Raw genomic sequence first — 26,945 nt, 5'->3', positions numbered from 1 at the left:
CTAAAGTTTGGTCCTACATGACCGCATGGGACTGTCACTTGATGAATCTAGCGCTCGGTGCAATGTTGGTTGCCTTTCTTTATTGCTTCCAAGCTCCTCCTTCCATTCCTGGAAACTTTCTTTGGGGAAGGGGACACCTCACGCCGTCCGCTGACTACAGCAGTGTGACCACCTTCCCTACTTGTGAATTAAGGGGCGGAGACTACGAGATGAGTTGTATGTCCGTACGATGGTAGAATTTTGGTTCGGACAAACTGTCCAAAATTCTCTTACCTATTCAACACTTTCTTCCTCAAAACCCACAAAATTAAACATATAATCCGTGAACTCTTCCCAATAATTAATAACAGTCAGTCCACATGACTATTATTCCCGCATGGTTCCTCCGTTTTGTTTAATCGCCAGTCAAACTTACGAGACATCTTCTAGTCCACAAGACCGCCAGCGAGCCCCCTTATCTCTTCTCCGCCCCTCTCCGTGCCTTGCAACCGCCCACGCTGCAAATGCTGCCATCTTCTAAGATCTCTTTGACTGCCATTTTCCAACCCAAGAGATATACTTTCTCCACCTGCACTTCAAAAACATGATAAACCGCCTCTCCTGTAACTTCGGTTTTGCCTTCTACACGGGTGACCACCCTCTCTCCCTCCACATGAATAATTACCGCTACTCATTTAAGCATCCCATTTTCCTTAGTGGTCCTATCCCGACCCAGAATATTTACCCCAGCAAATCTTTTGATGACTGCTTTCCCGTTTGGGTGATTGAAATCCTTCATTAATCCGCAAGAAGTATAGAGGTGAGAACCCGCGAGATGGCGTGTATCTGGCTGCTCCAGTCATTTAAAACTCCCGGAATGAACTCAGCGCTCTAAATCCATCAAATCGCCGCCAATACTTCCCCTCTAACCCCCTTGACCACCCATTTTCTGTTCATCTCTTACCCTACCCGACCCCATCCTCCCACACGTGTCCTCTCCGCTATTCCACCGAGAACGGCATTCTGATTATGACGGCCGTTCCGTCGAAACGTCAACTAGATATGTGAGTGCCCTGTCTCTAGGTACAATTGTTTTAAGAAAATTTTTATATAATTGTGTCATCACTAAAGAGCGTTCTCTTCCTAAGATATATATATATATATAAATATATATAAATATAAATATATATATATATATATATATATATATATATATATATACATACATACATACATACATTGAACAGCAACGGTGATAATGGGCAACCCTGCCTTACACCTCTTCCTAACACTGCCCATCCGGACTCCCCGTTCCCCACTCGCACCTGAGCAGTCTAAAGCATGTACAGGTTGCGGATTAACCCCTTATCTCTCCAATCTATTCTTATATTTTATGCAATATACTCATTAACTTTTAACTCACTATATTCCTTCAAAGTCATTAATTCTACCAAATTCCCTCTATCAAACGCCTTTTCGAAATCGACGAGAAAGACAAATGCATCCTGCTTTTATTATATGTTCCAATCAATGGAACAGTGACCTCATTAATGCAAAGCCTCTCTCCTTGACCTTGAACCCGAACTGGTCACCACCTAAGCAACTAACTAAGCAACCACTCGCTCTCCTCTCCATCCTCAGGTTGATGATCCTGAGAACTTCTTTAGCTGCGTATCGAGGAGGTAACGAACATTGAACAGCCCCCTCGCTAGACGCGATTGGGGCTCGCCCCACAAGGCCACGCGCCCATCTCTCATACGCACTTGTTGGACATCATCTTGCGCGCCTTGTTCGAGGGCAGACACTTGATGATCAAATGGTGCTGGACGCTGCCCTCCCCTTTGGCCGCCGTGGTCACCTTGGCCGCATACACCACGCTCACGTAGTTCTCGCCCTTGCCGATCGCACTCTTGACCTCGCATCCGCTAACCCGGAGACCGGGATCCCCCAGGCCATCTCTCAGCGCCTTCTCGAAGAACCCGGAGTTGAGCCAGTCCGGGACGTGACCGAACATCACGTCTCCGGGGGATGGGGATCTGTTTTCCTCCTCCATGCCCTCTCTTCCGGAAGCGCGCGATGGACGGAGCAGACGGACTCCAACCCGGGATCGCTTCCTGGGTCCACCGACGGACGGTTGTCGGTCGCCGCGAGACCTCTCTCTCTCTCTCGTCCGGATCTCGGCTTGCACACTGCTCTGAGGTTGGATCGACACTACGCCGACACACACAACCGTGAAGTCCGCCGCTATCGCTCCTCCAGTGAGCGAATTGATTGCGCACCCAGTCACTGCTCCCCCCTCCCCCGCACCCTCCGACACTGACAACCTTGCGAAACCCCTCTCGACCCATTCTCTCGAGATTGGACCTTCACTCCACACGATCCCATTATCCGCCCCGTACACATTCGCCCTCTCCTGGAGGTGGCCGGCCCGGCAACCGCATAGACTCGGGAGTCCGTTGCTTCCCATCCGCAAGGAAATACCGAAGGGGTTTTTAAGGAGTAGTGGCAATTGGGGGAGGCGACCGACAGGGCCTAGGTATTTTGCACCTCAGAGGATGGATGTTGTTAAATTTACTCGATGTAGGGTTTCCAAGGAATCAGGAGAATAATGGGTGGGCAACGTGTTGGAACACCAGCCTAACTCGCAACGACGAGAGGAGTCAAAAATATTTAAATGTCTCCATCGATGGACTGCTGCTCTGGAAGTGCTCTCCACGTGGCATCGGGAATACACTCAAACATTCACCTTAAACCGGGATTCGAATCCAATCCATCCGGGTAGAGAGTCACGATGCAAGCCAACGCACCGATCTCCCGCGAGGTTTTACCTCTTGTGAGGAATTGACTTTTCGGTCCTCCGTAGCAGTTTAAGGGCCCCCTCTCTCACAAGGGGCTGTCCTCTAATAAATGACGCGACACCACTTGCAGTTATTTTTCCAACCTTTCCCATTGTAATGAATCGTAAGATACGTGTGTGGAGTCCCCCCCCCCCATCACGCTATTATTAGCGTTATCAATAATATCCAAGGAGCACCTTTATCGATGCAACCAAATATTGAATTTTGACGATACGATCTGTCTCTATTATTATTCATTATTTAATATACGTTTGTTCTGAAAAAGTGCATTACCTTGAAAGATAAGATGTTTCTGTTTTGTTTTGGTTGCGTAGATTAGATTAAGTTGCGTAGTTTGCGTAGATTAGTCCCTCTCGGGTCTTCCGCCGTGTGAGCATTTCCATTGCGGCCGACGTTTCGATGTCCGACTCGGATTTTCAGGGCCAGAGCGCCGAACACCGCTCGCGGTTCCGCATTCGGGACAGGTACACACGAATACCGGTAACTACAACGTATGCTAGATAACAATGACGACCTGGGTTCCCCATATTAGGGAACAAGTTCTTCTTTGGGGTCGGAAAGAAAAACAGTGGTTTTACAAAGAACGTAGCGAGTATCAGTCTCAGTTTTAAAGGTATTCAGATCTAAAGGTTAGAAAAAGTTCGTAAAAACCGACTTTTGAGATATCTTAAATCCTTTGAAAGTTTTCTACGGCTCTTGTTGCATGGAAACACGACAGTAAAGTTAGGCCACTATGTGCTTTGTGTTCGTCTCGACGAGGAACTTCGAGATATGCCGTCCTCGGTTGGCTGTGATCTCAGGCGGCCAAATTTCATCTTGAAGTAATTTGAAAACTACAGGGTTCGTCCGGAAAATAAGTGTACTGAGCTCAGGAAAAAAAATGTATTACACTTTTACATATCTTAAGCTAATATTCCTCAAAATAGGACCCTTGTGAGTCGATACACTTGTTCCAGCGGCGTTCCCATTCCTGGACCGCTCCCGCGAAGGCATCATCGGGAACCTCTCGAAGACTCGTCGTCGACCTCTTCTCTGCCCTCCACGAACATCTTGTGCCACCGAAAGATCATGTTTCTGGACATGGCTGACTCCCCGTAAGCCTGGTTAATCATACCGACAGTTCCGGTAGACGATTTCCCAAGCTTTACCGCAAATTTGATGGAATAACGCTGCTCCAAAAACTTCGGCATCGCGTTCCGTGACGTGGGTCGAGCGTGGAGGTTCGCGTTAACAGAGCTCCTCACTACACCACAGCTCAGAGTCGACTGCCTTTTTCAGCATCGCTTGCCAACATACCCCCCTCCAATCGCAGCCCGTCAGAGCGGTGCTGGACGCGCCTGGAGCGGCGCGCCCAGCCCAGGAGTCAGTACACTTATTTTCCGGACGAACCCTGTAGTTCGGAAAACTAGTTTGCTATATATAGTATATAAACATATATATATAAACATATATATATATCAAATATATATATAACATATATATATATATATAATTGTATAATAATATATATACAGATATTATTATTAGGTGATCTACCGGTTAAGGTAGGTTTTTGGATGGACACAGCTACTAAATAAATATTTTGTGATTCCTAACAAAATACAAAATCCAGTATCCTACTCTACATCAGACCCCTCTTCATCTCCGAGTACTTTCCTCCTCCCGTCCAACATCCCTATTCTGTTCCTTCCCTTTCCTTGTTTGCCTAACATTCTCCCCTCTATTACAGTCTTCAACATCCCACTACTAATCAATACCGCCTTCATCCACTTCTCCTGCCTCAATAGGATTTCTCCCAACAAACCCCTCTCTTCAACCACCATACCAAGCACTTCCTCATTTCTTTTTTCCTCTGTCCATTTCACCTTCTCCATTCTTCTCCACACCCACATTTAAAAAGCCTCCAGCCTACGTCTATCCTCCTGCTTCAATGACCACGTTTCCGCACCGTACATAGCTACGCTCCATATCAAAGTTGTTACGAGTCTTTTCTTAATATACTTACTCAACGTCCCTTTCATCAACTCCCTCCTCCTTGTGAAAGCCTCTTAGCCTAGCGCAATTCTTCTCCTTACGTCCCTACTACTTTGACTGTGTTGGTCCAAAACACTACCGAGATAAGTAAACTGTTCTACCTGCTCCAGTTTTTTCCCTCCTTTTTTAATGTTTAGCTTAGCCTTTTTCTTTCTAGAAAATCGCATAACCTTTGTTTTATTAATATTGATTCACATCCCATACCTTTCGCACTGAATTTCCAATTCGCCCAACAATGCCTGCAACCCCTTGGCTGACTGACAAACTAAAGCTTGGTCATCAGCAAACCTAACTGATTTTACGAATTCCACGCCCACTTTCATTCCTACCTCCAATTCTTCCCATGCCTCTTTAATCATTTCCTCTACATACAGGTTGAACAGCAACGGTGATAATGGGCAACCTTACCTTACACCCCTTCCTAACACTGCCCAACCGGACTCCCCATCCCCCACTCGCACCTGTGCAGTCTGAGACATGCACAGGTTGCGGATTAGCCTCCTTTCCCTCCAATCTATTCCTATTTTCTGCAATATACTCCTTAGCTTTTCCCAATTCACTTTATCCAACGCTTTTTCGGAATCTACGAAACAGGCAAATACCTCCTGCTTGTATTCTATATCCCTCTCGATTAATAATCTTATTACTGCAATGGCATCAGGCGTACCTCTCCCCTTCCTAAACCCAAAATGATCATCCCCTAAGTAAACATTTTCCCTACTCTCTATCCTTTTGTTTATTATCCTGAGGACAACTTTAGCTGCGTGGGATATCAAACTTATTGTCCTGTAGTCCTCACATGATGTAGCCTTTACCTTTTTCGGAATAGGATATATATATACATATATATATATATATATATATATTTATGGTGTATATATATATATATATATATATATATATATATATATATATATATATATGTATATATATATATATATTCGAGATAGGTGATTTTGAGATGAAATTAATACATTTTATCCATCTAGTGCAGTTTATTTTGACGGCATATTGGAGGTTACTTTCAGGACATCCCTCGTATTTCCGGATGTTACGATACAAGAAGGAGAGCATAAACTTAGGAAAACAACGGCGAATTTCAGTTTAGGCCGCCTAATAATAAGTTTTCCTCTGGGTCAGACGCTACGTGATTGGTCGGGGTGAAATGAAGCATTCCATGTGCCTTCGCGATTTTGCATCTCTGCCGTGATTGCCGTAATCTTTTCAGAACGGAATTTCCAGGCATTACCGCCCAGAATCCAGAGTGAATTTCCTCGTCCACAATTGAATTCCAACGCATTCTTTCCCTAGGCGATTCCACCAATAGCCTACAGAACGGCTGAGCATTTAAGTTTCGTCTAACCGGATGGAACGGTCTTCACTGATGCAGTAATCGGCGGAAAGGGCTGATGTTTCCGGTTGTCCCAACTGCAAATGTTCCTTCAGCTTCGTCCCGCTGATACGTCATGTTTCCCCGCCCGCCGTAAGCCTCTCCGCATTTGCACTGGACTCGGTAAACACCTGGCGTCTTTAAGGTCAATTGGGTGGGTCCTTGTCTCTTACGAGCTGATCTTTAAGTACTGCTGACGGTAAATGGATCGTCCCAATGTCGTGTCAGTCCAATATTCTGGAAATTTCGTCGGAAACTGAGGAGATATAAGGGCAGGCACGCTCTGGCGATCGGCTCTCCCTCGGGTGGAAGGACCTCTTTTAGGGCCAGTGGGATGCGGGGTTCTCCATTTCCATTCTGACGGAAGGTCGTCTTGAGGCGCTCCAGTTCCTTGAGCAAGCTGCTCTCTTCGGCGATTGACCTGGATGGGTGAATCATTGATGTTGCCCACAGCCCATCGTTGGGAGGGATGATGTCTCGCCATTCAAATACATTACCTTCATCTCCTTATCTTAGTGGTATTAGCATGCATAAATTGGAATGCTACAAGCACTTCACAACTCTTTTTTAATTGGTGGATCAATAACTCTGAAACCACTCATTGGTGAGTTTTTGCACGTCATCTTTAGTGATAGCGTATGCTTGATAATTCTTCCTTCATCAGCAATTGCTGAAATAATGCAATTAATAATAAGGAATAAGTGAGACTTTCCTGAATCTTCACCCCCTCTACCCTCATGCTGAACAATCAAAATTTCTCCCTCCTACTCCCCCCAAGGGCTCACATAATTACAGGGAGGTCTCTGCCCCATGTAAGAATGCCACTGCCTCTGCTACTGCAGTGGATGGTCTGGACAGACAAGGGATGCCTGTCTAGGGCAAAAGGGGTCTCAGGGCTGAAATCACAACCTTGGATACTGTTCTGCAATATGTCCAACCCACATCAGTAACAGCCCCAAATGGTACCCGGCAAGACTTGTGCAATGGAAAACACTCCCGCTGTTACAATCAAAATTAGAAGATAAGTGGCATTTCAGAAACAAAAGAAAGAATTAGGAGTAGATAATATTGTGACACATACTTCATTCTATGGCAGGAAGACTACACTTGAAAGATTGCACTCATGAGCAGGTCTCTTTGACCAAGAAAGGAAGATATTGGACCCAGTGTGATGCAGAGCGCATGGTTATTTGAGGATGAACGCACTGGAAAATTAATGAAATGCATAAAGAGAATGAAATAGGTGATCAGGCACTTGAGAGAAACCAATATAGGCCAGCATGCACCTGGAAGACCACCCTACAGATAGATTGAAGGCGAATTGACACTTCTTCCATCAGAGATACATATCCCAGCAAATTTTAGTCACCAGGATATTACCGAGAACTTAAGTTCTGAATTTGGAAAAGAACAGATCATTAGATACATTATAAGAAGTAGAAAAATGCTGATAGTGGCTGGGGAAGTGGAAACCCTTAGGGGTCGTGATAAAAGTTATTAGAATCATCACCCAAATAAAATTCAAGATGCCGTTAGTAAGGAGAAAAACCTTTTCCAAGCAAATATGGGGCAAAGGAAAACCCTGAACTTTTTATCCAGGCAAAAAAATCAGATTCAATGATAAGCATGAACCAAATGAACATCAAGTAAAACTATTACAATAGGTTAACAGATAAAAGACAGGAGAAAGATCTTACAGAGTCTGTTCCTCAAGGAGGTGACTGCAAAGGCACTTTGACCCCTAATATGATGTCTGGTTAAACACACCATTTAGGAAGGCACCAGGAAACAACCTCAATTATTTATCCCAAGCCTTTTCATAGAATGAAAACTGAGTCCTAGCAACTACAGGGCTTAGCCCACAGGACAGAGTGTTGTGCTCAGAAGCAGAAGAAGCAAGGCCTTTGCAGTCATTATTACACACTAATGGCTTTGATAACAACAGAGTATACATACTGAAGGGGCAGAGAGTCAATTTGGGGTAGCTATAGAGATGAATTGGAAACTAGGGAGAAGCATAGTGAACATGGAACAGGTGAATGAAAGAATATTATTAGGGGAAATAAGAGCAGACCTGGCCAATCTGGTCGTAATCTTAGCGCACATGTCATCAAGCAGTCACGAGGAGGAATTACACAGCAGCATATATGATCTTTTAGATGAAATAAATCTCAATGTACCTGGAAGGAAACATAAAACTGATGGATAATTGGAATGCTGTGATAAGTGGAGGGAGAGATAGCAGAGAGGTAGGTGAGTGCAGTTTACTAGAAAGAAATGATCATGGGGAGAAAATGGTGTTTTTGCAGGAGAAATAGCTACTAATGTATAAAATCACCTGATTGAAACACCACAGTAGATAAAAGATTGCATGGAAAATACCACGAGATATATAGAGATATCAATTAGAATAAGTTCTAGTTAGGAATTGATTTAGGATCAGCATCAGTAACTCACAGTTTCTCAGGAGCAGATGTAGATTTGGATAAAAATTAGTGATCATGAAGTGTTACATAAAATTTAAGAAGATGAGAGATGGAAGGAGCATAAGAAAATGGAATAAAAAAGAGATCTGGAATGAAATGAAATGAGTATTCAAGAAGGCAGTTGACAAAATTGTGAGTGAGAGCAATGTGATAGACGAGTAGAAGAAAGATGGGAATATCTCAAACATAGAATTAAGAAAGAGTCAAATGAAACAATGGGATAAGCAAATAGAAAAAGGATCGGAAAACCATCGATCAGAGGAGATATAATTAGGCAGATGGATGAAGGAAGGAAATGGAGGAATATGAACACAGAATTATGGAGAAGAAAGTACAAAGAGCAGTGCAAGGATATGGAGAACGGGCAGAGTTGGAGAGAGAGAGAGTGAAATGGGTGCAGTACCAAGCAGGCAAAGGAACTGCCAGGATGTAAAAAAGGGCATTTTGTTTACATTATTAGAGATGCAATGGGTACACATAGTAATAACCAAAGAGGAATAGGCTCTGACATGATGGAAAGAATACATAGAGGAACTGCATAATTAAAAAAATATACCACTTGGATATAGAAAAGGAGATATGCATAGCTTAGGACCACAAATAATTGACTGTAAGATAGAAAAGTCATTACAGAAAGTGAATTGATCATGCAGGGTTAATTAAAATGTATGAAAAATGAAGAAAAGTGACTAGCTGGGCTCTTTAACAGATGAGGAATTAAGATGGAGGAATTAGGTTGGCAGACTCATTTGATCAGCATTGGTACCCTTTCCAAGAAAGGAAGAAGAGTAGCAGTATAAGAAGACTATTAAACTATAAGTTTGATGTCACACGCAAAATAGGTACCACTTAAGATCATCAACGTATGAGATATCAATACAGAGAAGAGCGAATGAGTACTTAGAAAGGAGATAGGTATGCATACTTGCATGTATCCATTGTAATAATCATGTCAGTATTGGGAAGGAAAAAAGAGTAGGACTAGGATGTGTTTGAATGCTTCATGGATTTGGAGAAGGTATTTGACAGGGAAAACTATGAATGCTCTGCAGAAGGTAGGCGTAGACTAAAGAGATAGACAGCCTACCCAGACCTTATACATTTCTCAAACCTGTTCCTAAAATTTAAAAAACAACAACCATAGTGCATAATACTCATAAATCTAATACTTATCCATTGACCAAGAAAATACCATACTCTTGCATTCCCATTTAAATTGAGAGAATGTCAATTTAAGAGGTTAAAGTAATTTAGACTGCAACAGATGCTAAGCTAGATTACCTATACTAAGCTATGACAAAAGCTAAGTTTTACATTGGTTAATGAAATACAACTGGAGGTTTACTCTGGGAAGTAAGGCAAAAGTAATATTTAACTCCCTCCTTTTCCAGCACCAATTATTAAACATAGACAATAAGAACTGACCATGGTTAAGTAAACTACATTGCAGAGGTACTTACCCTTACTTAATACTTTTTAACCTGTGATATTATGTGAGAAAACACAAACCAACTCCATGAAAATCCTACAAAAACATTTCCATCTCATCTACAAGAAGAAGGAAATGCATAATAGCAATAAATTTAACATATAAATGAAATAATTGCATTTTAAGAATTCAATTTCATTACAATAGTTTACATAACATTAATAATACACACTACTACATTGCAATAAAAAAGACGAATGTACTCTCTATTGACTCACATGTGAAAAAACTTGTAACACAGTCTCTTGTAAACATCACCAAATCTTGGTAACTTTCTCATCATGCTCCATTGACTCGAAGTCTTTACAATGTGTTATTGTCATGCAAGAAAAATAGCCCTCTACAACGGGGCATTGGATAGTGTACGCGTAAAAAACTCAAGCTACTTCAATACATTAAAATCTAAACCTATATGATAAACCTGACAACAACTTAAACTTCACCAACAAAAAATATTTCCAAAAGAAATACAGTGGTGAAACTTTGGGAGGAGAAAACAAAGCTTACATTCACATATTTTTTCTTAAACTTTAGACACAAACATCTTCCATTTAAAGAAGGCATTTGTCTGGAAAGAATCAAGTTACAGTTTTAATTAATAGTTTACACATGTGCAAACGAACAGCATGAAATCATAAAATATTAAGTTTATTTGATACTCAAAGCTAAAACGTTCTTGTTAAAAATACTATATAAAACATGACAATTCTACAAATACATCATTATACTGTAAAAAAAATGGTAAATTACCATTGCATAAAATATCTTCTTCATAAAACCACAAGACAATCAAATCGCCACACCATCTTTATAAATCCTTCATCAGTTTGCACAGATTCATAGGGAATTATGGACTGAATGGGAGGATATTTAGCCATTTTCAAATATCTAGCTAAATGAATGAATCTTGATGCACTAAAATACCTAAAATAATATGATTATGGTAAAAATGAATGCAGTAATTACGGAAAGTACACAATTCTTTGAAAAAAACTATTATTAATACATTTCATGGGAAGGAACTTTTAGATGTTGTGAAATATGTGCTCATTGTTAAGAAATAATGTAAAATGTTGAACCATGAGCACATTACTACACAATGAATGAAGTCATAAAGACTTTGATCTATCAGTCACTATTTCTAAAATACTGCTGTTTAGAGAACTAGCACATAAATGAAATAAATGTTCATTTTCCAATTTGTAAAACCCTCACTCTCGTCAGCTCACAGTAAGTAAACTTCTAACAATGAATATGAGTGAAGCACACTAGGTCAGTTTTTTTGGGCTCAAGACTGTGGAATGTGAATGAATTATACCAGTATGGCACTCATCACAAAAGAATATTGGGCCAGGATTCATACACATACATGTACTTTGATTTTGGTTAAGAATACGAGACAGCCCTTGAGTACAAAGAAATCATCCTTCATGACCTTTGAGCATTACAGTCAAAGTGATGATCAATTCCAAGATCTACGACTCTAACCACAATGCACGGTGATTTTAGAGGAGCCTTCACGATGTTTAATGTAACAAATCAATTCGTTGATCTATCTTTAATGCAGAAAAAAATAAAAAGAGACTTCTGAGAAGCTAAAATGTGTGAATTGCAAGAGATAATTTCCACGGCTGGAAAATTATGGACAGATTACATGGCTTAATATTATTTAGAATTTCAAGAAATCACAAGATTAGGGAATTATTTGGTGAGGAAACTAAATAAGACCTCAAAGAAGGCAATAAAAACTTAAAAAGAAGTAAAGATAACATTCGATTCATAGGAAATGAGGTTTCCTCAGAGTAGGAAGCTGAATGCAAAAAATTCAAAGCATTCGAGAAAAGAATGAGGGAATCATAAAAGAGAGCTTCCGCAATTTGCCCACCTGAGTCTGACCTTAAACACATGACCTTTATGCAACACTATGACCACCCAATGGTTTGAACATGAAGCCACAATAATTAAAGCTGCACGGATCACCTTGAAACGCATTTGAGATGCATTGGTATGACTGCTGACGGTCCCAGAGTGCTAAGAGGCTAAATGCCCAGGGTTTCCAGGGGAGCCATGACAAGGGTTTATGACGGAATCCATGGCAACACATAAGGGTTATCTCCATGGTGAGAGGGTCAGAGGGAAGGATCAGCCTGCATCTCGGCCCTTCTTCCCCTTCCTGCGCCTCCTCAACACAGTCCTTAGTAGTCAAAAGGTCGTGACCCTTCCCAGGCGACCCAGCCCCAGCTTCCGTCGCTTCCTCTTGCCGCCACCACTGCTACCCCCACCAATCTTCTCCGTGATGAGAGACTCAGTTGCATCATCGTAAACATCCCTGGCCGTTGTGGCACCTTCACCATCCACGAAGCCACTCTCGGGCCGTGACAGCGGGTGCAGTTCAAACCAGCGGTAGACTTTAGCAGAAGATGTGAGCTGCAAGAGGCCAATTCATAGGTCAACGGACACGGAGAGTTGAACCCAACGGCTCTGCTGCCTTGCTATCCCACTTGCAGAGCAGCATGCAATGCAATTAAGTGAGATACATCCATGCATATATTCACTCTCCATCATTTGGGGCTATACACATGTTAATTAGTGCTTGAGTATTTTGAAAAGATGATATTATTTCTGACTGCACATCCTTTTGATCACATTTCACTCAACTCCTAAAGACATAAGGAAATGTAAAGATAAGGTCTAAATGAGTGAAAACATTTTCATACAGAGATCCCCTTCTCAGTGAAGTTATATTAATTGCATTGAAACTTAAATTCTCAGTTTTACAGCTCGACTTATATTCTGAGGTTATCATTAACATTAAACTGAAAGAAAAGTTACCAATGAATTACACAAATCAGGCAACTGGATGAATAAATCATTTCGAGTATTTCCACCCAATTTATCACAAATTTCATCTCTTGTAACAAAAAATTTTACAGTTAAAATATTATCCTTTCATTTGAATATTTTAGTGAGCTACAGGGTCAAATACAAGTGCATGCCTATTATTAATTATTATCCATATCTTGTGAATAAAAAATTGTGAACAAACCAGAATTTAGTTAAAGGAGTTAGTACCCAAAACATTTCTCATGCAAAGAAAGAAAAGGAACAAATGAATGAGGAGCTCATGTGTCATTGGAATGAATTTGGAAGGCCTGGTGAATGTGCATTTGCCCTTTCTTTATCCTGGCTTGAAGAATCACGTATGATATCTTGATTCATGCCTGTGACAGAAGTACTACCTTAAAAACATTACACCCTCTCAATATCTGGGCACTTATCTTCCAGATTACATACAAGAATTTAAACACCATAGCAAACAATAATAAGAATTCCATGCTGGGACTTTTTGCTCCAACCTGCCTGAAGGAAACATTAAATCAATAATCCATTCATCAAGTGAGACCTGCGATGAAATTGGTTACTTCTTTGAATAGTGCTCAAAAAGCTCTATTCTTATTTAGACTCCATAGTTCTAATTGTTCTCACAATGACGTTCTTTCACTATTTGCGAGTGTGAATCAAAATGAACTATGATTTTGGTAGTCAAGCATTTAAGGCAGATTTTGGCCAAACATAATTCCCACCTTCTTGTGTAAGCTTCTATGTATAATGCAACTCCTCTCCTTATATCCACACTACTTTGACCATCCTCCTACTTTAACATTTAACTTAGCTTTATCAACTTCTGGAAAACTGCATAACCTTTGCTTCCTTCATTTGTTTGCCTTGTTCAATATCCCATATCTATCACAATGATATTCCTACATGCTCAGAGAAGCTTTAAAACCATTGGCTGATTGGTAAAATAAAGCTTAATCATCCACAAGCCCCACCGATTTTATGAATGCTCCTATCTCAGTTCTTCCCATGCCACTTCATCCATGTCCTCCCCATCCATATCCTACCATATTAACCATGTCTCACTCCACTTTTTAACACTGCTCTTAAGTAGTTCTGCAGGCTTGTTTATCCTCACCATCTTATTTTATTTCAATTCCCTTAATGCCCTTTTTATCTAGTAATTATATATATCTAAATGTAAGCTATTCCCATCCATGTCATATTCTCTTTCCATGTCTAAGCTTGCAAGCCTAATCTCTATACTTTATAGATTATTTAGAAATTCTTTCCATCTCTTTTTCATCTTTTCTGGTTCAATCAACAATTTTATTGACACATCTTTAAATGCAACATACGTTTTTCCATCCATAAGTGATGTTAGTGCTTTCACTTTTTTGTACAGCACATGAATTAAACCCTTACTTTGTAAATGCTCCGTATCCTTACAGTCTGTGTTCCTTCACCCTTAGTTGACTCTTTGTCACATCTCAGTTTAATATTCTTCTCTTTACTTCCTCCTTCCGAATTCTGTACACATTCTTCCATTTCTTTCTTCCTAATTATCTCATCAGTAATTCACAGTTTCCTTGTCCTATAACTATTATCCCTTTGCACAGTTTCATTGGCCTTTGATATATTCCTTTTTTTCTGCCATACCCATCTCTTTACCCTCACTCAGCATGAATATCTCTACCAATCAGACAGACTAATTTTCCACCAGAACGATAAAACTACGGGACGTAAATAAATGTGTTATGATAGAAAGTTGAGAAGTCAATGATAATGCCTTTCTTGATCTTGCAAATCTTGTTGAAATTAAAATAGCATACAGATGAAAATGCACTATGTACAAGCACTTCCAAACTCTGGATTTAGTCAAGATCAGTGGTAAGGTGAAAGAAAGTGTTGGTCACTAGACTTTCAATGGCTGGAATGCACTCCTGCCTCTCAGAGAGATAACAGTACAAGGATAATCTGAAAAGTTTTCTGCCTCGCCAATAGATGGAATCACTACTTCCCCGATTTTTTTCTCTCATGTTGGTAAAGCTGTGAGTAGATGGCATTGGAACTTGCAAGCCATTCCATCCAGTAGTTTGTTACAGGAAGTTGCTTGAATCAATTACGATGTGTATTGTTAGAAATGAAAAAACATCCAGCATCACGTAGTGAGTCAATTCTTCATAAAAGAAGATTTAATGCCAATCGAAAGTCATTCAAGGATTGTAAATGTGTCCGGGGACCCTTCACCTTCAATTTCATTCTAAAGAAACAGGTGGCTAAGTTTAAACGTGGCAGAAATAGCACGCGGCACCTTTCCCTCCGAAACTGAGCAGAGTTAACATATCATTTATTCGTGCACTTTGTTTATACAATTAACTTATGCCTTTTATTAATACCCTATAATGTATCATATTATAGGCAGTTCCTCTCATGGTTTGAGTCAGCAATCCAATTATTCCTAGTGCGGTGGTTTACCCACAGAAATATTAGATTCAGACTCCTGATATATATGTAAATTCAGAAATTAATTCCTTGTTTTTGGGAATTAGCAAATAATGTGAAAAGGAAATATGATCTACTAAAATCGAATGACAGACAAACTTGGTGATAATGAATTACTAACCTCACCAAATGAAACCAGAGAAGCTTTTGCTCAATATTTCAAGTTTGCATATTTTAAAAACACTGGTTTCAAGATTCATGATAACATTAATGACAACCTTGGCAAGCAAAGCAATTTTCATGGTGTGTGTGTATATATATATGTATATATATATATATATATATATATATATATATATATATATATATATATATATATATATATATATATATATATATATATATATATAAAATGGGCTGACACAATATAACACATAAAGAATAGAAGAGCAACATTTAAATCCGATCCGATCTCCTCAAATCAACACAACAAATCCACTCCTTAAATCCCCAACCCGTCCTAAAACCACTCAAACGCCATGCAATAAACCCAGACGTAAAACATGCCCTATTTTCAAAACCAAAATCCCATCCCTCTCCCACCCGCTTTTTAACTCTCTCCCACCAATTCCCTCCTCTACTTGCACTTCTAGCAATGTAGTGTACCTTCTGAAGTGCCAACTTTGCCCTGCCTATTATATTGGGCAAACCACCACACCCCTCAATATCAGAATCAACAACCACCGAGCCTCATGCAAAAACTCTTCCTTAATTGACATGCTCCCTATCCCCAAACACGCCTCCGAACACAACACTCCCTTTGATAAATGCTATAGTGTATCCATCATAGCATCCCTCCCACCCTCTGATCCTCCTCTGAAACTGAAAACACTAGAGCAATCCTTCATCTGGCTTTTGGAGTCCTGGAACTGGCCAGGAATCAATATTAGGCACTAATTACCCTGCTCTAATTATATTTTCATCCCCCTTCCACCCCCATCACCTTCTACATTTTCCCCACCCTTCTAACGCTGCCCCTCCAAACCCGTCCCTTCGGAATTACCTCCCCACCTTCCCCTTCCATCCATCGCTCCAGCCCTCGTATTCCCTTCAGTTCTGTCCCTCTCTTCCTTGATAAAGGTGGCAACGACCACCGAAAATTCGAAAAATAGTGAGTCTCTTTTTTTGTGTGTTTCTGTGTTTTTTTCTGTGTCCACTAGTGCTAAGTGTTATACATTATTATTCACGTCCGTGAGACTTTCAAAAAGTGTTATATATATATGTGTGTATATATATATATATATATATATATATATATATATATATATATATATATATATATATATATATATATATATATATATATATGTATGTATATATAGATGTATATATATATATGTATATATATGTATATATATATATATATATATGTATATATATACCCTCCCCGGACTACAACCTTGACGTGGTGGAAGGGATTGTGCGTTCCGATGACCCCTAGAGCTGTGCTGGCGGGAGTAATAATTATTGCTCCTGGTAGGGTCACCCATGCCAAATAGGTCGAAGGTTAGGAGCTAGACGAAAGGTAGTCCACGCAGCGTCTGTTCCTCAGTGAGGCGGCTGCAATGGCGTCTGACCCCAGTGGGGCGGCCAGTAAGTGATGGTGTCACGTTAAAAACACTATCGAGGAAGGCAACGGGAAACCACCTCAATTATCATTCCCTAGAAAAATATGATGGACAATAGAGATATTTTGAGTCCTGGCAACCACGGGGCTCGGCCCAATCGGCCGTGTGTCGTGCCCGGCAGCGGGGGAGGCAAGGCTTCCGCGGTCGTCATCCCACGAAACCCTTGCAAGGGAAAACCAGCAGCAGCAGGACAGAAGACGCAGGAGAAGAAGACAAAATTAGTTAGAATAGGAACGTGGAATGTTAGGACAATGATGAGGACAGGGAAATTGGAGAATGTTAAGCGAGAGATGGAAAGGGGAAATATAGATATTTTAGGTCTAAGCGAGGTGAGATGGAAAGATAGCGGGGATTACTGGAGTGATAAGTATAGAATAATATACAGCGGTGGGGACGAGAGCCAACGAGGGGTTGCCATAGTATTAAATGAAGAGGTAGGGAGAAGCGTAGTCAACATAGAGCAGGTAACGGATAGAATACTACTAGTGGAGATAAAAGCAGAACCGACGAACTTAGTTATTATTCAGGTATACATGCCACCGAGCAACCATAAGGAAGAAGAGGTCGATAAGATATACGATCAGTTAGAGGACATGATCGCGTGTGTTCCTGCAGGGAAACATTTGATAGTGATGGGGGATTGGAATGCGACGGTAGGCGAACGAAGAGATGGTGATGAGGTGGGCGACTACGGTTTGGGCACGAGGAATGACCGCGGGGAGAAAGCAGTTGAGTTCTGCAGGAGACAGGGGTTAGACATCACCAACACTTGGTTTAGACACCACAAAAGACGCAGGTATACATGGAAAATGCCAGGTGACTCAGGAAGATATCAGCTAGATTATATCCTGGTTAGACACAGGTTTAGGAATAGTGTGATAAATTCCCACAGCTTCCCGGGAGCGGATCCGGACACAGACCACAATTTAGTTGTTATGAAATGTAGCGTGCGTTTCAAAAAGATAAGGCAGGGGCGGCGAGTTAGAAAATGGAATGTAGAAGCATTAAATGGGTTGAAAAGGAAGGAATACAAACAGGCGGTAGAGAAAATCATGGAGGATGGTAAAGGGCTTAGTACTATCGAAGGAAAATGGGAAATGGTCAAGAAGGGCTTGTCTAAAGCCGCAAAAGACACTATTGGAACCTATAAATAAATGAAAGGACTAACTTTGTAGTTCCACACGAAAACGATTTATTCACACGACCCAGGTTTCGAAGTAAAACTTCATCATCAGGTGAGCTCTCTACATTTGCAGCCCTTCTTATATATACAGCCAGGGCGGGGGTGGGGTGGAGATAATCAGGAAGGTTTGGGAGGGGTAAAGTCAGGATTGGTTTGCATGCCGGAGGGGAGGGCAGTTTGGCGTCCCCTCCGCGATGTTGGTGGAATGTGGAGCGGGAGGGAGAAGTCTACATTGTAGAGCTCTCGTGAGTCAGTGGATTAGAGAGGGTTAGATGAAGGGGAGGGGGTGTCATCGGCCACCGTGAGGATTGGGACTTTAAGGAGGGGAGAGTGGGAGGCATACAGAAATTCGTTAACAATATTTTCATTTAAACAAACACTATTTAAAATTTCTAAATGTTCTAAGGCGTCTAATCTATAGCCTTTGCTTTCAACATGTAAAATTTCGAAATCAAAATCACTTTTATGGTTATTATCAATCAAATGCTTTGCGAATTGAGAGTTCATCTTTTTATTTCTTGCACATGCTTGATGCTCCTTCACTCATTCTTGGAATTTCCTCCCTGTCTGTCCGATGTATATTGCCCCGCAATCGCACTTTAGCTTATATACTCCACTCTTTTCCTTATATGGGATTCTGTCCTTTGTGTGGGAGAGCAGGCCCCTGAGGCTTGATTTGTTATAATGGGCTATCTTAATGTATGCCTCCCACTCTCCCCTCCTTAAAGTCCCAATCCTCACGGTGGCCGATGACACCCCCTCCCCTTCATCTAACCCTCTCTAATCCGCTGACTCACGAGAGCTCTACAATGTAGACTTCTCCCTCCCGCTCCACATTCCACCAACATCGCGGAGGGGACGCCAAACTGCCCTCCCCTCCGGCACGCAAACCAATCCTGACTTTACCCCTCCCAAACCTTCCTGATTATCTCCACCCCACCCCCGCCCTGGCTGTATATATAAGAAGGGCTGCAAATGTAGAGAGCTCACCTGATGATGAAGTTTTACTTCGAAACCTGGGTCGTGTGAATAAATCGTTTTCGTGTGGAACTACAAAGTTAGTCCTTTCATTTATTTATAATGAATCGGTTCCATAAAGTTACGCCAGAAACCATTAACTATTGGAACCGTTAACGCTAAAAGGACTAGGAAACCATGGATCACGGATGAGATGATTACAAAGATGGATGAGCGGAGCAAAATGAAGTACAAAGAATTGAACAATAAATTGAGGCGGGCAACAAATAAAGCAAAAGAAGCATGGTGGAAGACGCAGTGCGAGGATATGGAAAGTCTGCAGAGGAAGGGTGAAATCGGTGCGCTGTACAGCAAAGTTAAATCGTTATCGGGAAGTAAGAAAGGAAGAGCTATGCTAACAGTTAGAGATAAGGCGGGTAAGGTAATAGTTGACGCAGGAAAAATCCAAGAGAGATGGAAGGAGTATATAGAAGAACTGTATGGTAAAGAACTCAGACCAACAAAGTTAGACATTGAAAAAGAAAATGACGTAGAGGAGGACAGCTTAGGTCCAGGCATACTAGACCATGAGATAGAAAGGACATTAAGGGAGATGAAACTAAATAAGGCCGTGGGGGTAGATAACATTCCCGTGGAACTTTTAAAATGCTTAGGAAAATGTGGGAGGAAGAGGCTATATGGGCTGATTCGTAGTATTTATGAGGAGGGAATCTGGCCGGAAGACTTTGTGAGATCAGTTTTAGTTCCTATTCCGAAAAAGGTAAAGGCCACGTCATGTGAGGACTATAGGACAATTAGTTTGATATCCCACGCAGCTAAAGTTGTTCTCAGGATCATAAACAAAAGGATAGAGAGTAGGGCAAATGATTACTTAGGGGATGATCAGTTTGGGTTTAGGAAGGGGAGAGGTACGCGTGATGCCATTGCAGTAATGAGATTATTAATCGAGAGGAATATAGAACACAACCAGGAGGTATTTGCCTGTTTCGTAGATTTCGAAAAAGCGTTTGATAGGGTGAATTGGGAAAAACTAATGAGTATATTGCAGAAAATAGGAATAGATTGGAGGGAAAGGAGGCTAATCCGCAACCTGTACATGTCTCAGACTGCTCAGGTGTGGGTGGGAAACGGGGAGTCAGGATGGGCAGTGTTAGGAAGGGGTGTGAGGCAGGGTTGCCCATTATCACCGTTGCTGTTCAACCTGTATGCAGAGGAAATGATTAAAGAGGCATGGGAAGAACTCGAGGTAGGAATGAAAGTGGGCGGAGAATTCGTAAAATCAGTTAGGTTTGCTGATGACCAAGCCTTAGTTTGTCAGTCAGCCAAGGGGCTGCAAGCATTGCTGAGTGAATTGGAAATTCAGTGCGACAGGTATGGGATGAGAATCAATATTAATAAAACAAAGGTTATCCGATTTTCTAGAAAGAAAAAGTTCAAGCTTAACATTAAAATAGGAGGGCAAAAACTAGAGCAGGTAGAACAGTTTACGTATCTCGGTAGTGTTTTGGACCAACACGGTCAAAGTAGTAGGGACGTAAGGAGAAGAATTGCGCTAGGCAAAGAGGCTTTCACAAGGAGGAGGGAGTTGATGACGGGGACTTTGAGTAAGGATGTTAAGAAAAGACTCGTAAAAACTTTGATATGGAGCGTAGCTATGTACGGTGCGGAAACGTGGTCATTGAAGCAGGAGGATAGACATTGATTGGAGGCTTTTGAAATGTGGGTGTGGAGAAGAATGGAGAAGGTTAAATGGACAGAGAAGAAAACAAATGAGGAAGTACTTGGTATGGTGGGAGAAGAGAGGGGTTTGTTGGGAGAAATCCTATGGAGGCAGGAAAAGTGGATGAAGGGGGTGTTGACCGGCAGTGGGATCTTGAAGACTGTGATAGAGGGTAGTATGTTGGGCAAAAGAGGAAAGGGAAGGAACAGGATAGGGATGTTGGACGGGATGAAGAGAGGAAGAAAGTACTCAGAGATGAAGAGGGACCTGATATAGAGTAGGATGATGGATTTTGTGTTTTGTTAGGAGTAATAAAATATCTGTTTGGTGGTTAGTTGTGTCCATCCAAAAACCTACCTTAACCGGTAGATTACCTTAAAAAAATATATATATATATATTATTTATTTATATATATATTGTTGTGGCTGCTGAAACGTCCGGCCAATGAAGAAAGAGAACATAGCCAGACAATAGGTACAAAGAAAACCAAGGTGATGAAACCTGGGAAGCCAGAAAACTTTTATGCTTTAGGTACATAGAGGAAGCAGACTTGAAAATGTGAGATGGTACGTGTACTCAATAACAGAAATAACAGAGTATTGGAAAAAGTGAAAGGGAAATAGAAGTACAGGTAAGCATATCAGCGACCATAGCCGCATACATGAGGTAAAGCACATCATTATGTAGCAGGATGGATTCAAAATGGTGGATGAATGAAATGCTATGCGTGAAGTATAATGCTATATTGATATGAGGGATGAATTCTGAGAGAAATTGATTGGAAAATAATCAAGGCCTTCGACATGAGGATTTGAAGACAGATGCCAAATATTATGCAGTTGGACAGGGTAAGAAATGACGAGAAGCTGAGGACAACTGAAGAAGAGAGAAGAGGTGATTGAATGAAGAGAGAGGGCTGCTTGATGAGGGATGCATTGGAAGCAACAATAGAGGGAGCTCGGAGGAGGAGAAGGGGAAGACTGAAGTTTGTGGGAATTGTGGAGGGCACTTCCAATTGAATTCGAAGAGAAGGACACATGAGTTGTGTGGTGGAAGAGTTAGCTACTGCCACGAAGAATGTTCGTGATGATGATTAATTAATGTTGTATCACACTGAGGATCACCAAGATGGACAATATTTAGATGAGTGAGAGGAATTCCAAACGTAGATATGTAGACACAGAATTATGGTTTTGTCTGAGGTTGTGTTGCCAAAGAATGGACAAATATCTTGCTTCCTTAAACCTGCGCATTTTATTTGTAATTTATTGCTTCACAGAGGGGGGGAGTGTTTCCCATTGTTAGAGACTGGCCTTGGTCTGTCCTTTTCTGGAAAGACCTCAAAAAGGAGGTTTGGAGGCTGGATTAAAATTAAACACTACCCTATAACTAGTATTTACCAAATCATTTTAAATCATAATTTAAAATGCTTATAGATCTTCTAAGACAGTCAGCAAAGTCAAGCAAAGTCTGGCTTGAAACCTGGATGATAAACAGAATCAAATTCAGTAAATTTTTTTTTTAAGCTATATGTTTGTGATGCCATGGATAAAAGAGAACTGATGAATGTCATAGACACTGACTTTGCCAAAGTCTTTGACACTATTCATAGTGGCGAAAGAGATCCTAATTTGGACCAGAGACATTTAAATTCATTGTTTAAAATGAGAAGACAAACATATGAAGGCAGTTCTCATTTGGGTAACTGTTCACAGCAGGATTGAAGAACAGTTCAATGTATTGTGGCATGTCAGGGTTTGCCTCGTTGGGCAAACAAAATGCAGTAGCGTACAGTTTGTTTCTATCCAAGACTTATCTTAAACAGTAGACCAACAAATAATAATAATTGCATAATACTCACAATTGCTCTACCTGAGACTGTAATGCACTAGCAGGTTCTCACGTTGACAGATGATAAAATATTACATGCTGTCATACAAAAGTATCCTTTGCACCATTCCATTTAAAAGCAGACACTGACAAGATAAGCCTGGTTGTAGATTATGAAAGAAAACGCTTTCTCTCCCACAACTTTCTTCTCTTCCCTGTCCTTGTACATGTCTTTCACCTCTGTTACATTGTTTCATGCAAATGCCACTATTTTTTAGACTTATAATATTCCTTGTGCCTTGAAAGTCTCTTCAACAACATTCACTACATCTGACCCAACCTATCTCTAAAAATATTCATTACTCTCCTCTCTTATCTACTCTGTTTGCTGAATCAACTCTCACCCATTCTCTCAAAATGAGCGAAGCGCACTTCCATTGCAATTGCCTAGTACTGCTCCACACAAACCGCATTCTTTAGCAACGCACTCATTCCTCATTCTGCCCTTCATTTTTGACTGCAAATACCCGTACACATATTACCCAGTAAAACTGCATTTCAGCAACTGAGCGCATTTCATTCATGGTTCTTGCATCCTTTGGGGGTAGAAGGTGGAGACTAGAATCCAATCATGTTTTCATTCAAATACAACTTGCATCGAAATCAAATAAAACTTAAAAAGTTTTTTCCACTAGTAGAATATTCAGTTAATAGACAAAATCAAATACAATAATAAGGAATTTTTTTTATTTGATCATTAATTTAAATACGTTCTTCAGTTATCTCAATTGATGATTAGAAAAGTTAAAGAAGGTATTAAACTGATATAATATGAAAATTAAGGAATAAAAATGCATATCGGGAAATAGATTTGAACCATAAAAAGAATTTCACCACACAAATTATGGATTTTACTCAAGTCTTCAATATAAATTAAAAACTCATTTGTAAGTGCAATGCACACAAATTCTGTGAATCTCATGACAACCTTCTTCTGTAATTACCTATCCTTTTACAGATTGAATTGCAACAATTGGCAATTGATATTTTGATGTCAAACTAAAGTTTCTGCATCATACATGAAAATATTAAAACATTCGGCAGTTAGTATTTGCCACTCCCCCTACTTGGTTAATTCTTCTTGTTGAACACTTGATGGTATGCATAGTAAGTAAATGAACTTCTGCTTTTATCAATAAATATTTTGCCGTTTTCATTCAATTTAAGCAATGAATCACCATAATGAACCAGTGATGGCGGTTTAGAACATTCATTAACTTCTTGGAACAAAAATTGTCCTTTTTAGTTCCTAAAATAAAAGATAAGGCTACCATTGCCTTCCACTGACTGTATCCATACAAAATCTCCATCTACCACCCACATCAGATGAGAAAGCCAACATCAAGGCTCATTTATGCCAATCACCCTGCCATTACCAAGTTTCCATTCTTCATAATAATGTGTTCACTTTTATGTACTAGTATTTCTGCTGACTTGTAAAAATATTCAATTTTTAATACACTCCCCACACTTCCAACAACCTTTACATGCTTTACGCATTCAAACACCTTTTGATCTCTATATTTATCCTACCATCTTATTCTTCCTCCTACCCTTTGCCTTCATTATTAAGGGTTGCCTTTGGTTGCTACTCTTCCCCATTTGTTTCTCTCTAAGGTATCTTCTCTGAGATATGGTACATCATGCCAAAATCTCTGTGCCATTCCTAATAGAAACGTTTTTGAACCATGAAGTAAAAAGTATAATTAGGATATTTATGGATGACATGGTGATTTTCTGGGAGATTTACGGGGCAGAGGATCATTTGATACTATCAGGGGATTTAGACTGCATTTCAAAATGGTGTACAAAATGGTCATTTTCATCAAACCATAATGAAATTTCAGTGTTGAATTTCTTTAAAAGATCAACGTGATTTGTTTACAAACTTGCCGGAGTTGACCCAGAAGTAGTTGAACTTGCCGGAGTTGACCCAGAAGTAGTTGATATGGTAAAATACCTTGGTGCTACTATAACTGATGACTTATCATGGGCCCCCCTCATATATTAAATCTGCAGGCAAGTAAATAAAAAATTGGGATGCATTAGACACATTGTTTACAGGAGTGACTACAAGGTAAGGGAACATTGTCACAATGCTCTTGTAAGGCCTCATTTAGAATATGCATGTAGTGTATGGGATCCTTCAGAAAAAGGCCTCATTTGGGAAATTGAGAAGGTTCAATGCCAGGCAGCCCATTTCATTAAAAACTCTCACGATAAAACAATAAGTATCACAGAAAGGCTACTGGAGTTTGGTTGGGATTCATTAGAAAAATGACAATCCAATGCTAGGTTGAACTTATTAAATAAATTCAGAGCTGCATGTTTCAGGGCAGAGGTCTCACAAATTATTCGCACTTCAATACACATTGGCTGTTTGGATCATGAATGTAAAATTTGAGAAATACATGACAGAACTAGCAGACTCAAGGACTCCTTTTTCCCATGGACAATACAGGATATTAACTGCAGGGTCATAGATAGCAAAAATCCCACTTTTCAGCTACAGCATCTAGGGAATAATTAGTTTTACTCAAATTCATGCAGTTTCAATAATCTTGTGTGCTTGGTTGTCAAAACCCTTTCCTCAATACTGCATGGGACTGTCATATAATTAATGCTGTGCACATGTACAACATTTTCTACCATTTTTTGTTTTATTTTCAAGCTCTCCCATCCACCCCTTGTCCCTCTCTCTGGGGATGATGCCTCACGCCATCCACTGCAAACAGCAGGGTGTCACGTTGTCTACCTGTGACTTAAGGCGTGGGGGACCATGAGCTGCAAGTCCATGAATTAATAGAACTTTCCCTTCTTACAATTCAGTCCTGCATGAACCTGTCTTGGTATGGCAGAGGGTGATTATATAAATAGTTCATTTTTATACTCTCCTTTTTGTATAACAAAGAACTATTTTATTGGTTGAAATTTACACTTGTTTTGAACTCAGTTTTCCACCAGCACATATTTAAATTTAAATGTAAATTTGAGATTTTTCAAAGAATGTTTTTCCCCTTTTCCCTTCCCCCAAGGGAGAGCTCTTATCCCAGCACAGCCCACTTGGTATGTCTGTGTGCCCCCTGCCACACACTTTTATGGTTGATTACAGGGTATTTATCTACATAGGCAGAGACAATCTTTTCCCATGTCCTCCTCAGCCTCTTCTTCCGGGGAGTTCCAGTCTTCCTACTTTCTTTCCAACATTTTATTGAGCACATAGACCCATCTAAGTCTGCTCCGCTCTATTGCCTCTTGGAGTATAGCAACTTTTAGCATCCTTGCCACACGCTCCATCTGTATTCCATTGGACTCATTGCACCAGATATCCATTTCCATGCCTTCATTTCTTGGATGCGCAATTGCGTGCATGGTGCTTTTCAGTGGCCCAACATTCTGCTCCATGACATAATGACTGGCCTGACCTTACACTTATACACTCATCTCTTGAGCTCTACAGGCATCCTCTTGGTACAAGTGCCCCACATTAACTTTAACCACTTCACCCATCCTGAGAAAAGTCATTTTGTTCTTGTCTACATCTCTCCAATACTAATGTCTTGCTACATGTCTGTCTGTACACAGCAAATCAAGAGTATCTGAGGTCTTAGTACAAATTTGCTTTGTTTCTGCACCTACATTACTGAATTCACATTGAAACTATGCAAAGAGCTATTACTGGGTTCATGCCAGGCAAAACATAGGTGGTATGCTGATAGGCTCATCTACTATATTGTATTGAGCAAAAATTCAATCAAAGTATAATCATCTATTGATTCTATCAAGATTATCCATTCATTCAACTATTTCACCATACAAACTTAATATGCCAGGATTATTTCCATTCTCCACATAAAACACAACCGCCTATGTAAGTACTTTTGCTCTGGACTATTTTATCTCCATTTAATTTCTTTTATCATTTCACTTAAGAGCTGGGGCTCCTGCAGAATATATGGGGCTCTC

General features: G+C 40.5%; 2 protein-coding genes across 3 annotated transcripts in view; both read right to left on the bottom strand.

Moving 5' to 3' along the window:
• Positions 1-2,209, bottom strand: part of LOC139689692 (uncharacterized) — a 39,225-nt gene extending 37,016 nt beyond the window's left edge. For both annotated transcript variants that reach the window (XM_071586892.1, XM_071586893.1), the window contains exon 1: positions 1,743-2,209. In XM_071586892.1, the coding sequence (XP_071442993.1) occupies positions 1,743-2,032 (290 nt within the window). In that variant the 5' untranslated portion in view covers positions 2,033-2,209. The remainder of the gene's footprint in view (positions 1-1,742) is intronic.
• An 8,141-nt stretch (positions 2,210-10,350) lies between these two features.
• The window catches only part of LOC139689665 (capon-like protein), a 653,345-nt gene continuing 636,750 nt past the window's right edge, over positions 10,351-26,945 (bottom strand). Inside the window, exon 13 of the mRNA XM_071586855.1 lies at positions 10,351-12,663. Within this exon, the coding sequence (XP_071442956.1) occupies positions 12,439-12,663 (225 nt within the window). The 3' untranslated portion in view covers positions 10,351-12,438. The remainder of the gene's footprint in view (positions 12,664-26,945) is intronic.

The sequence above is a fragment of the Hetaerina americana genome, unplaced genomic scaffold (assembly GCF_022747635.1).
Source record: "Hetaerina americana unplaced genomic scaffold, ioHetAmer1.1.p SCAF_27, whole genome shotgun sequence".
Taxonomy (NCBI): Eukaryota; Metazoa; Arthropoda; class Insecta; order Odonata; family Calopterygidae; genus Hetaerina; species Hetaerina americana.
This window is presented reverse-complemented; position numbering and strand designations above follow the sequence as displayed.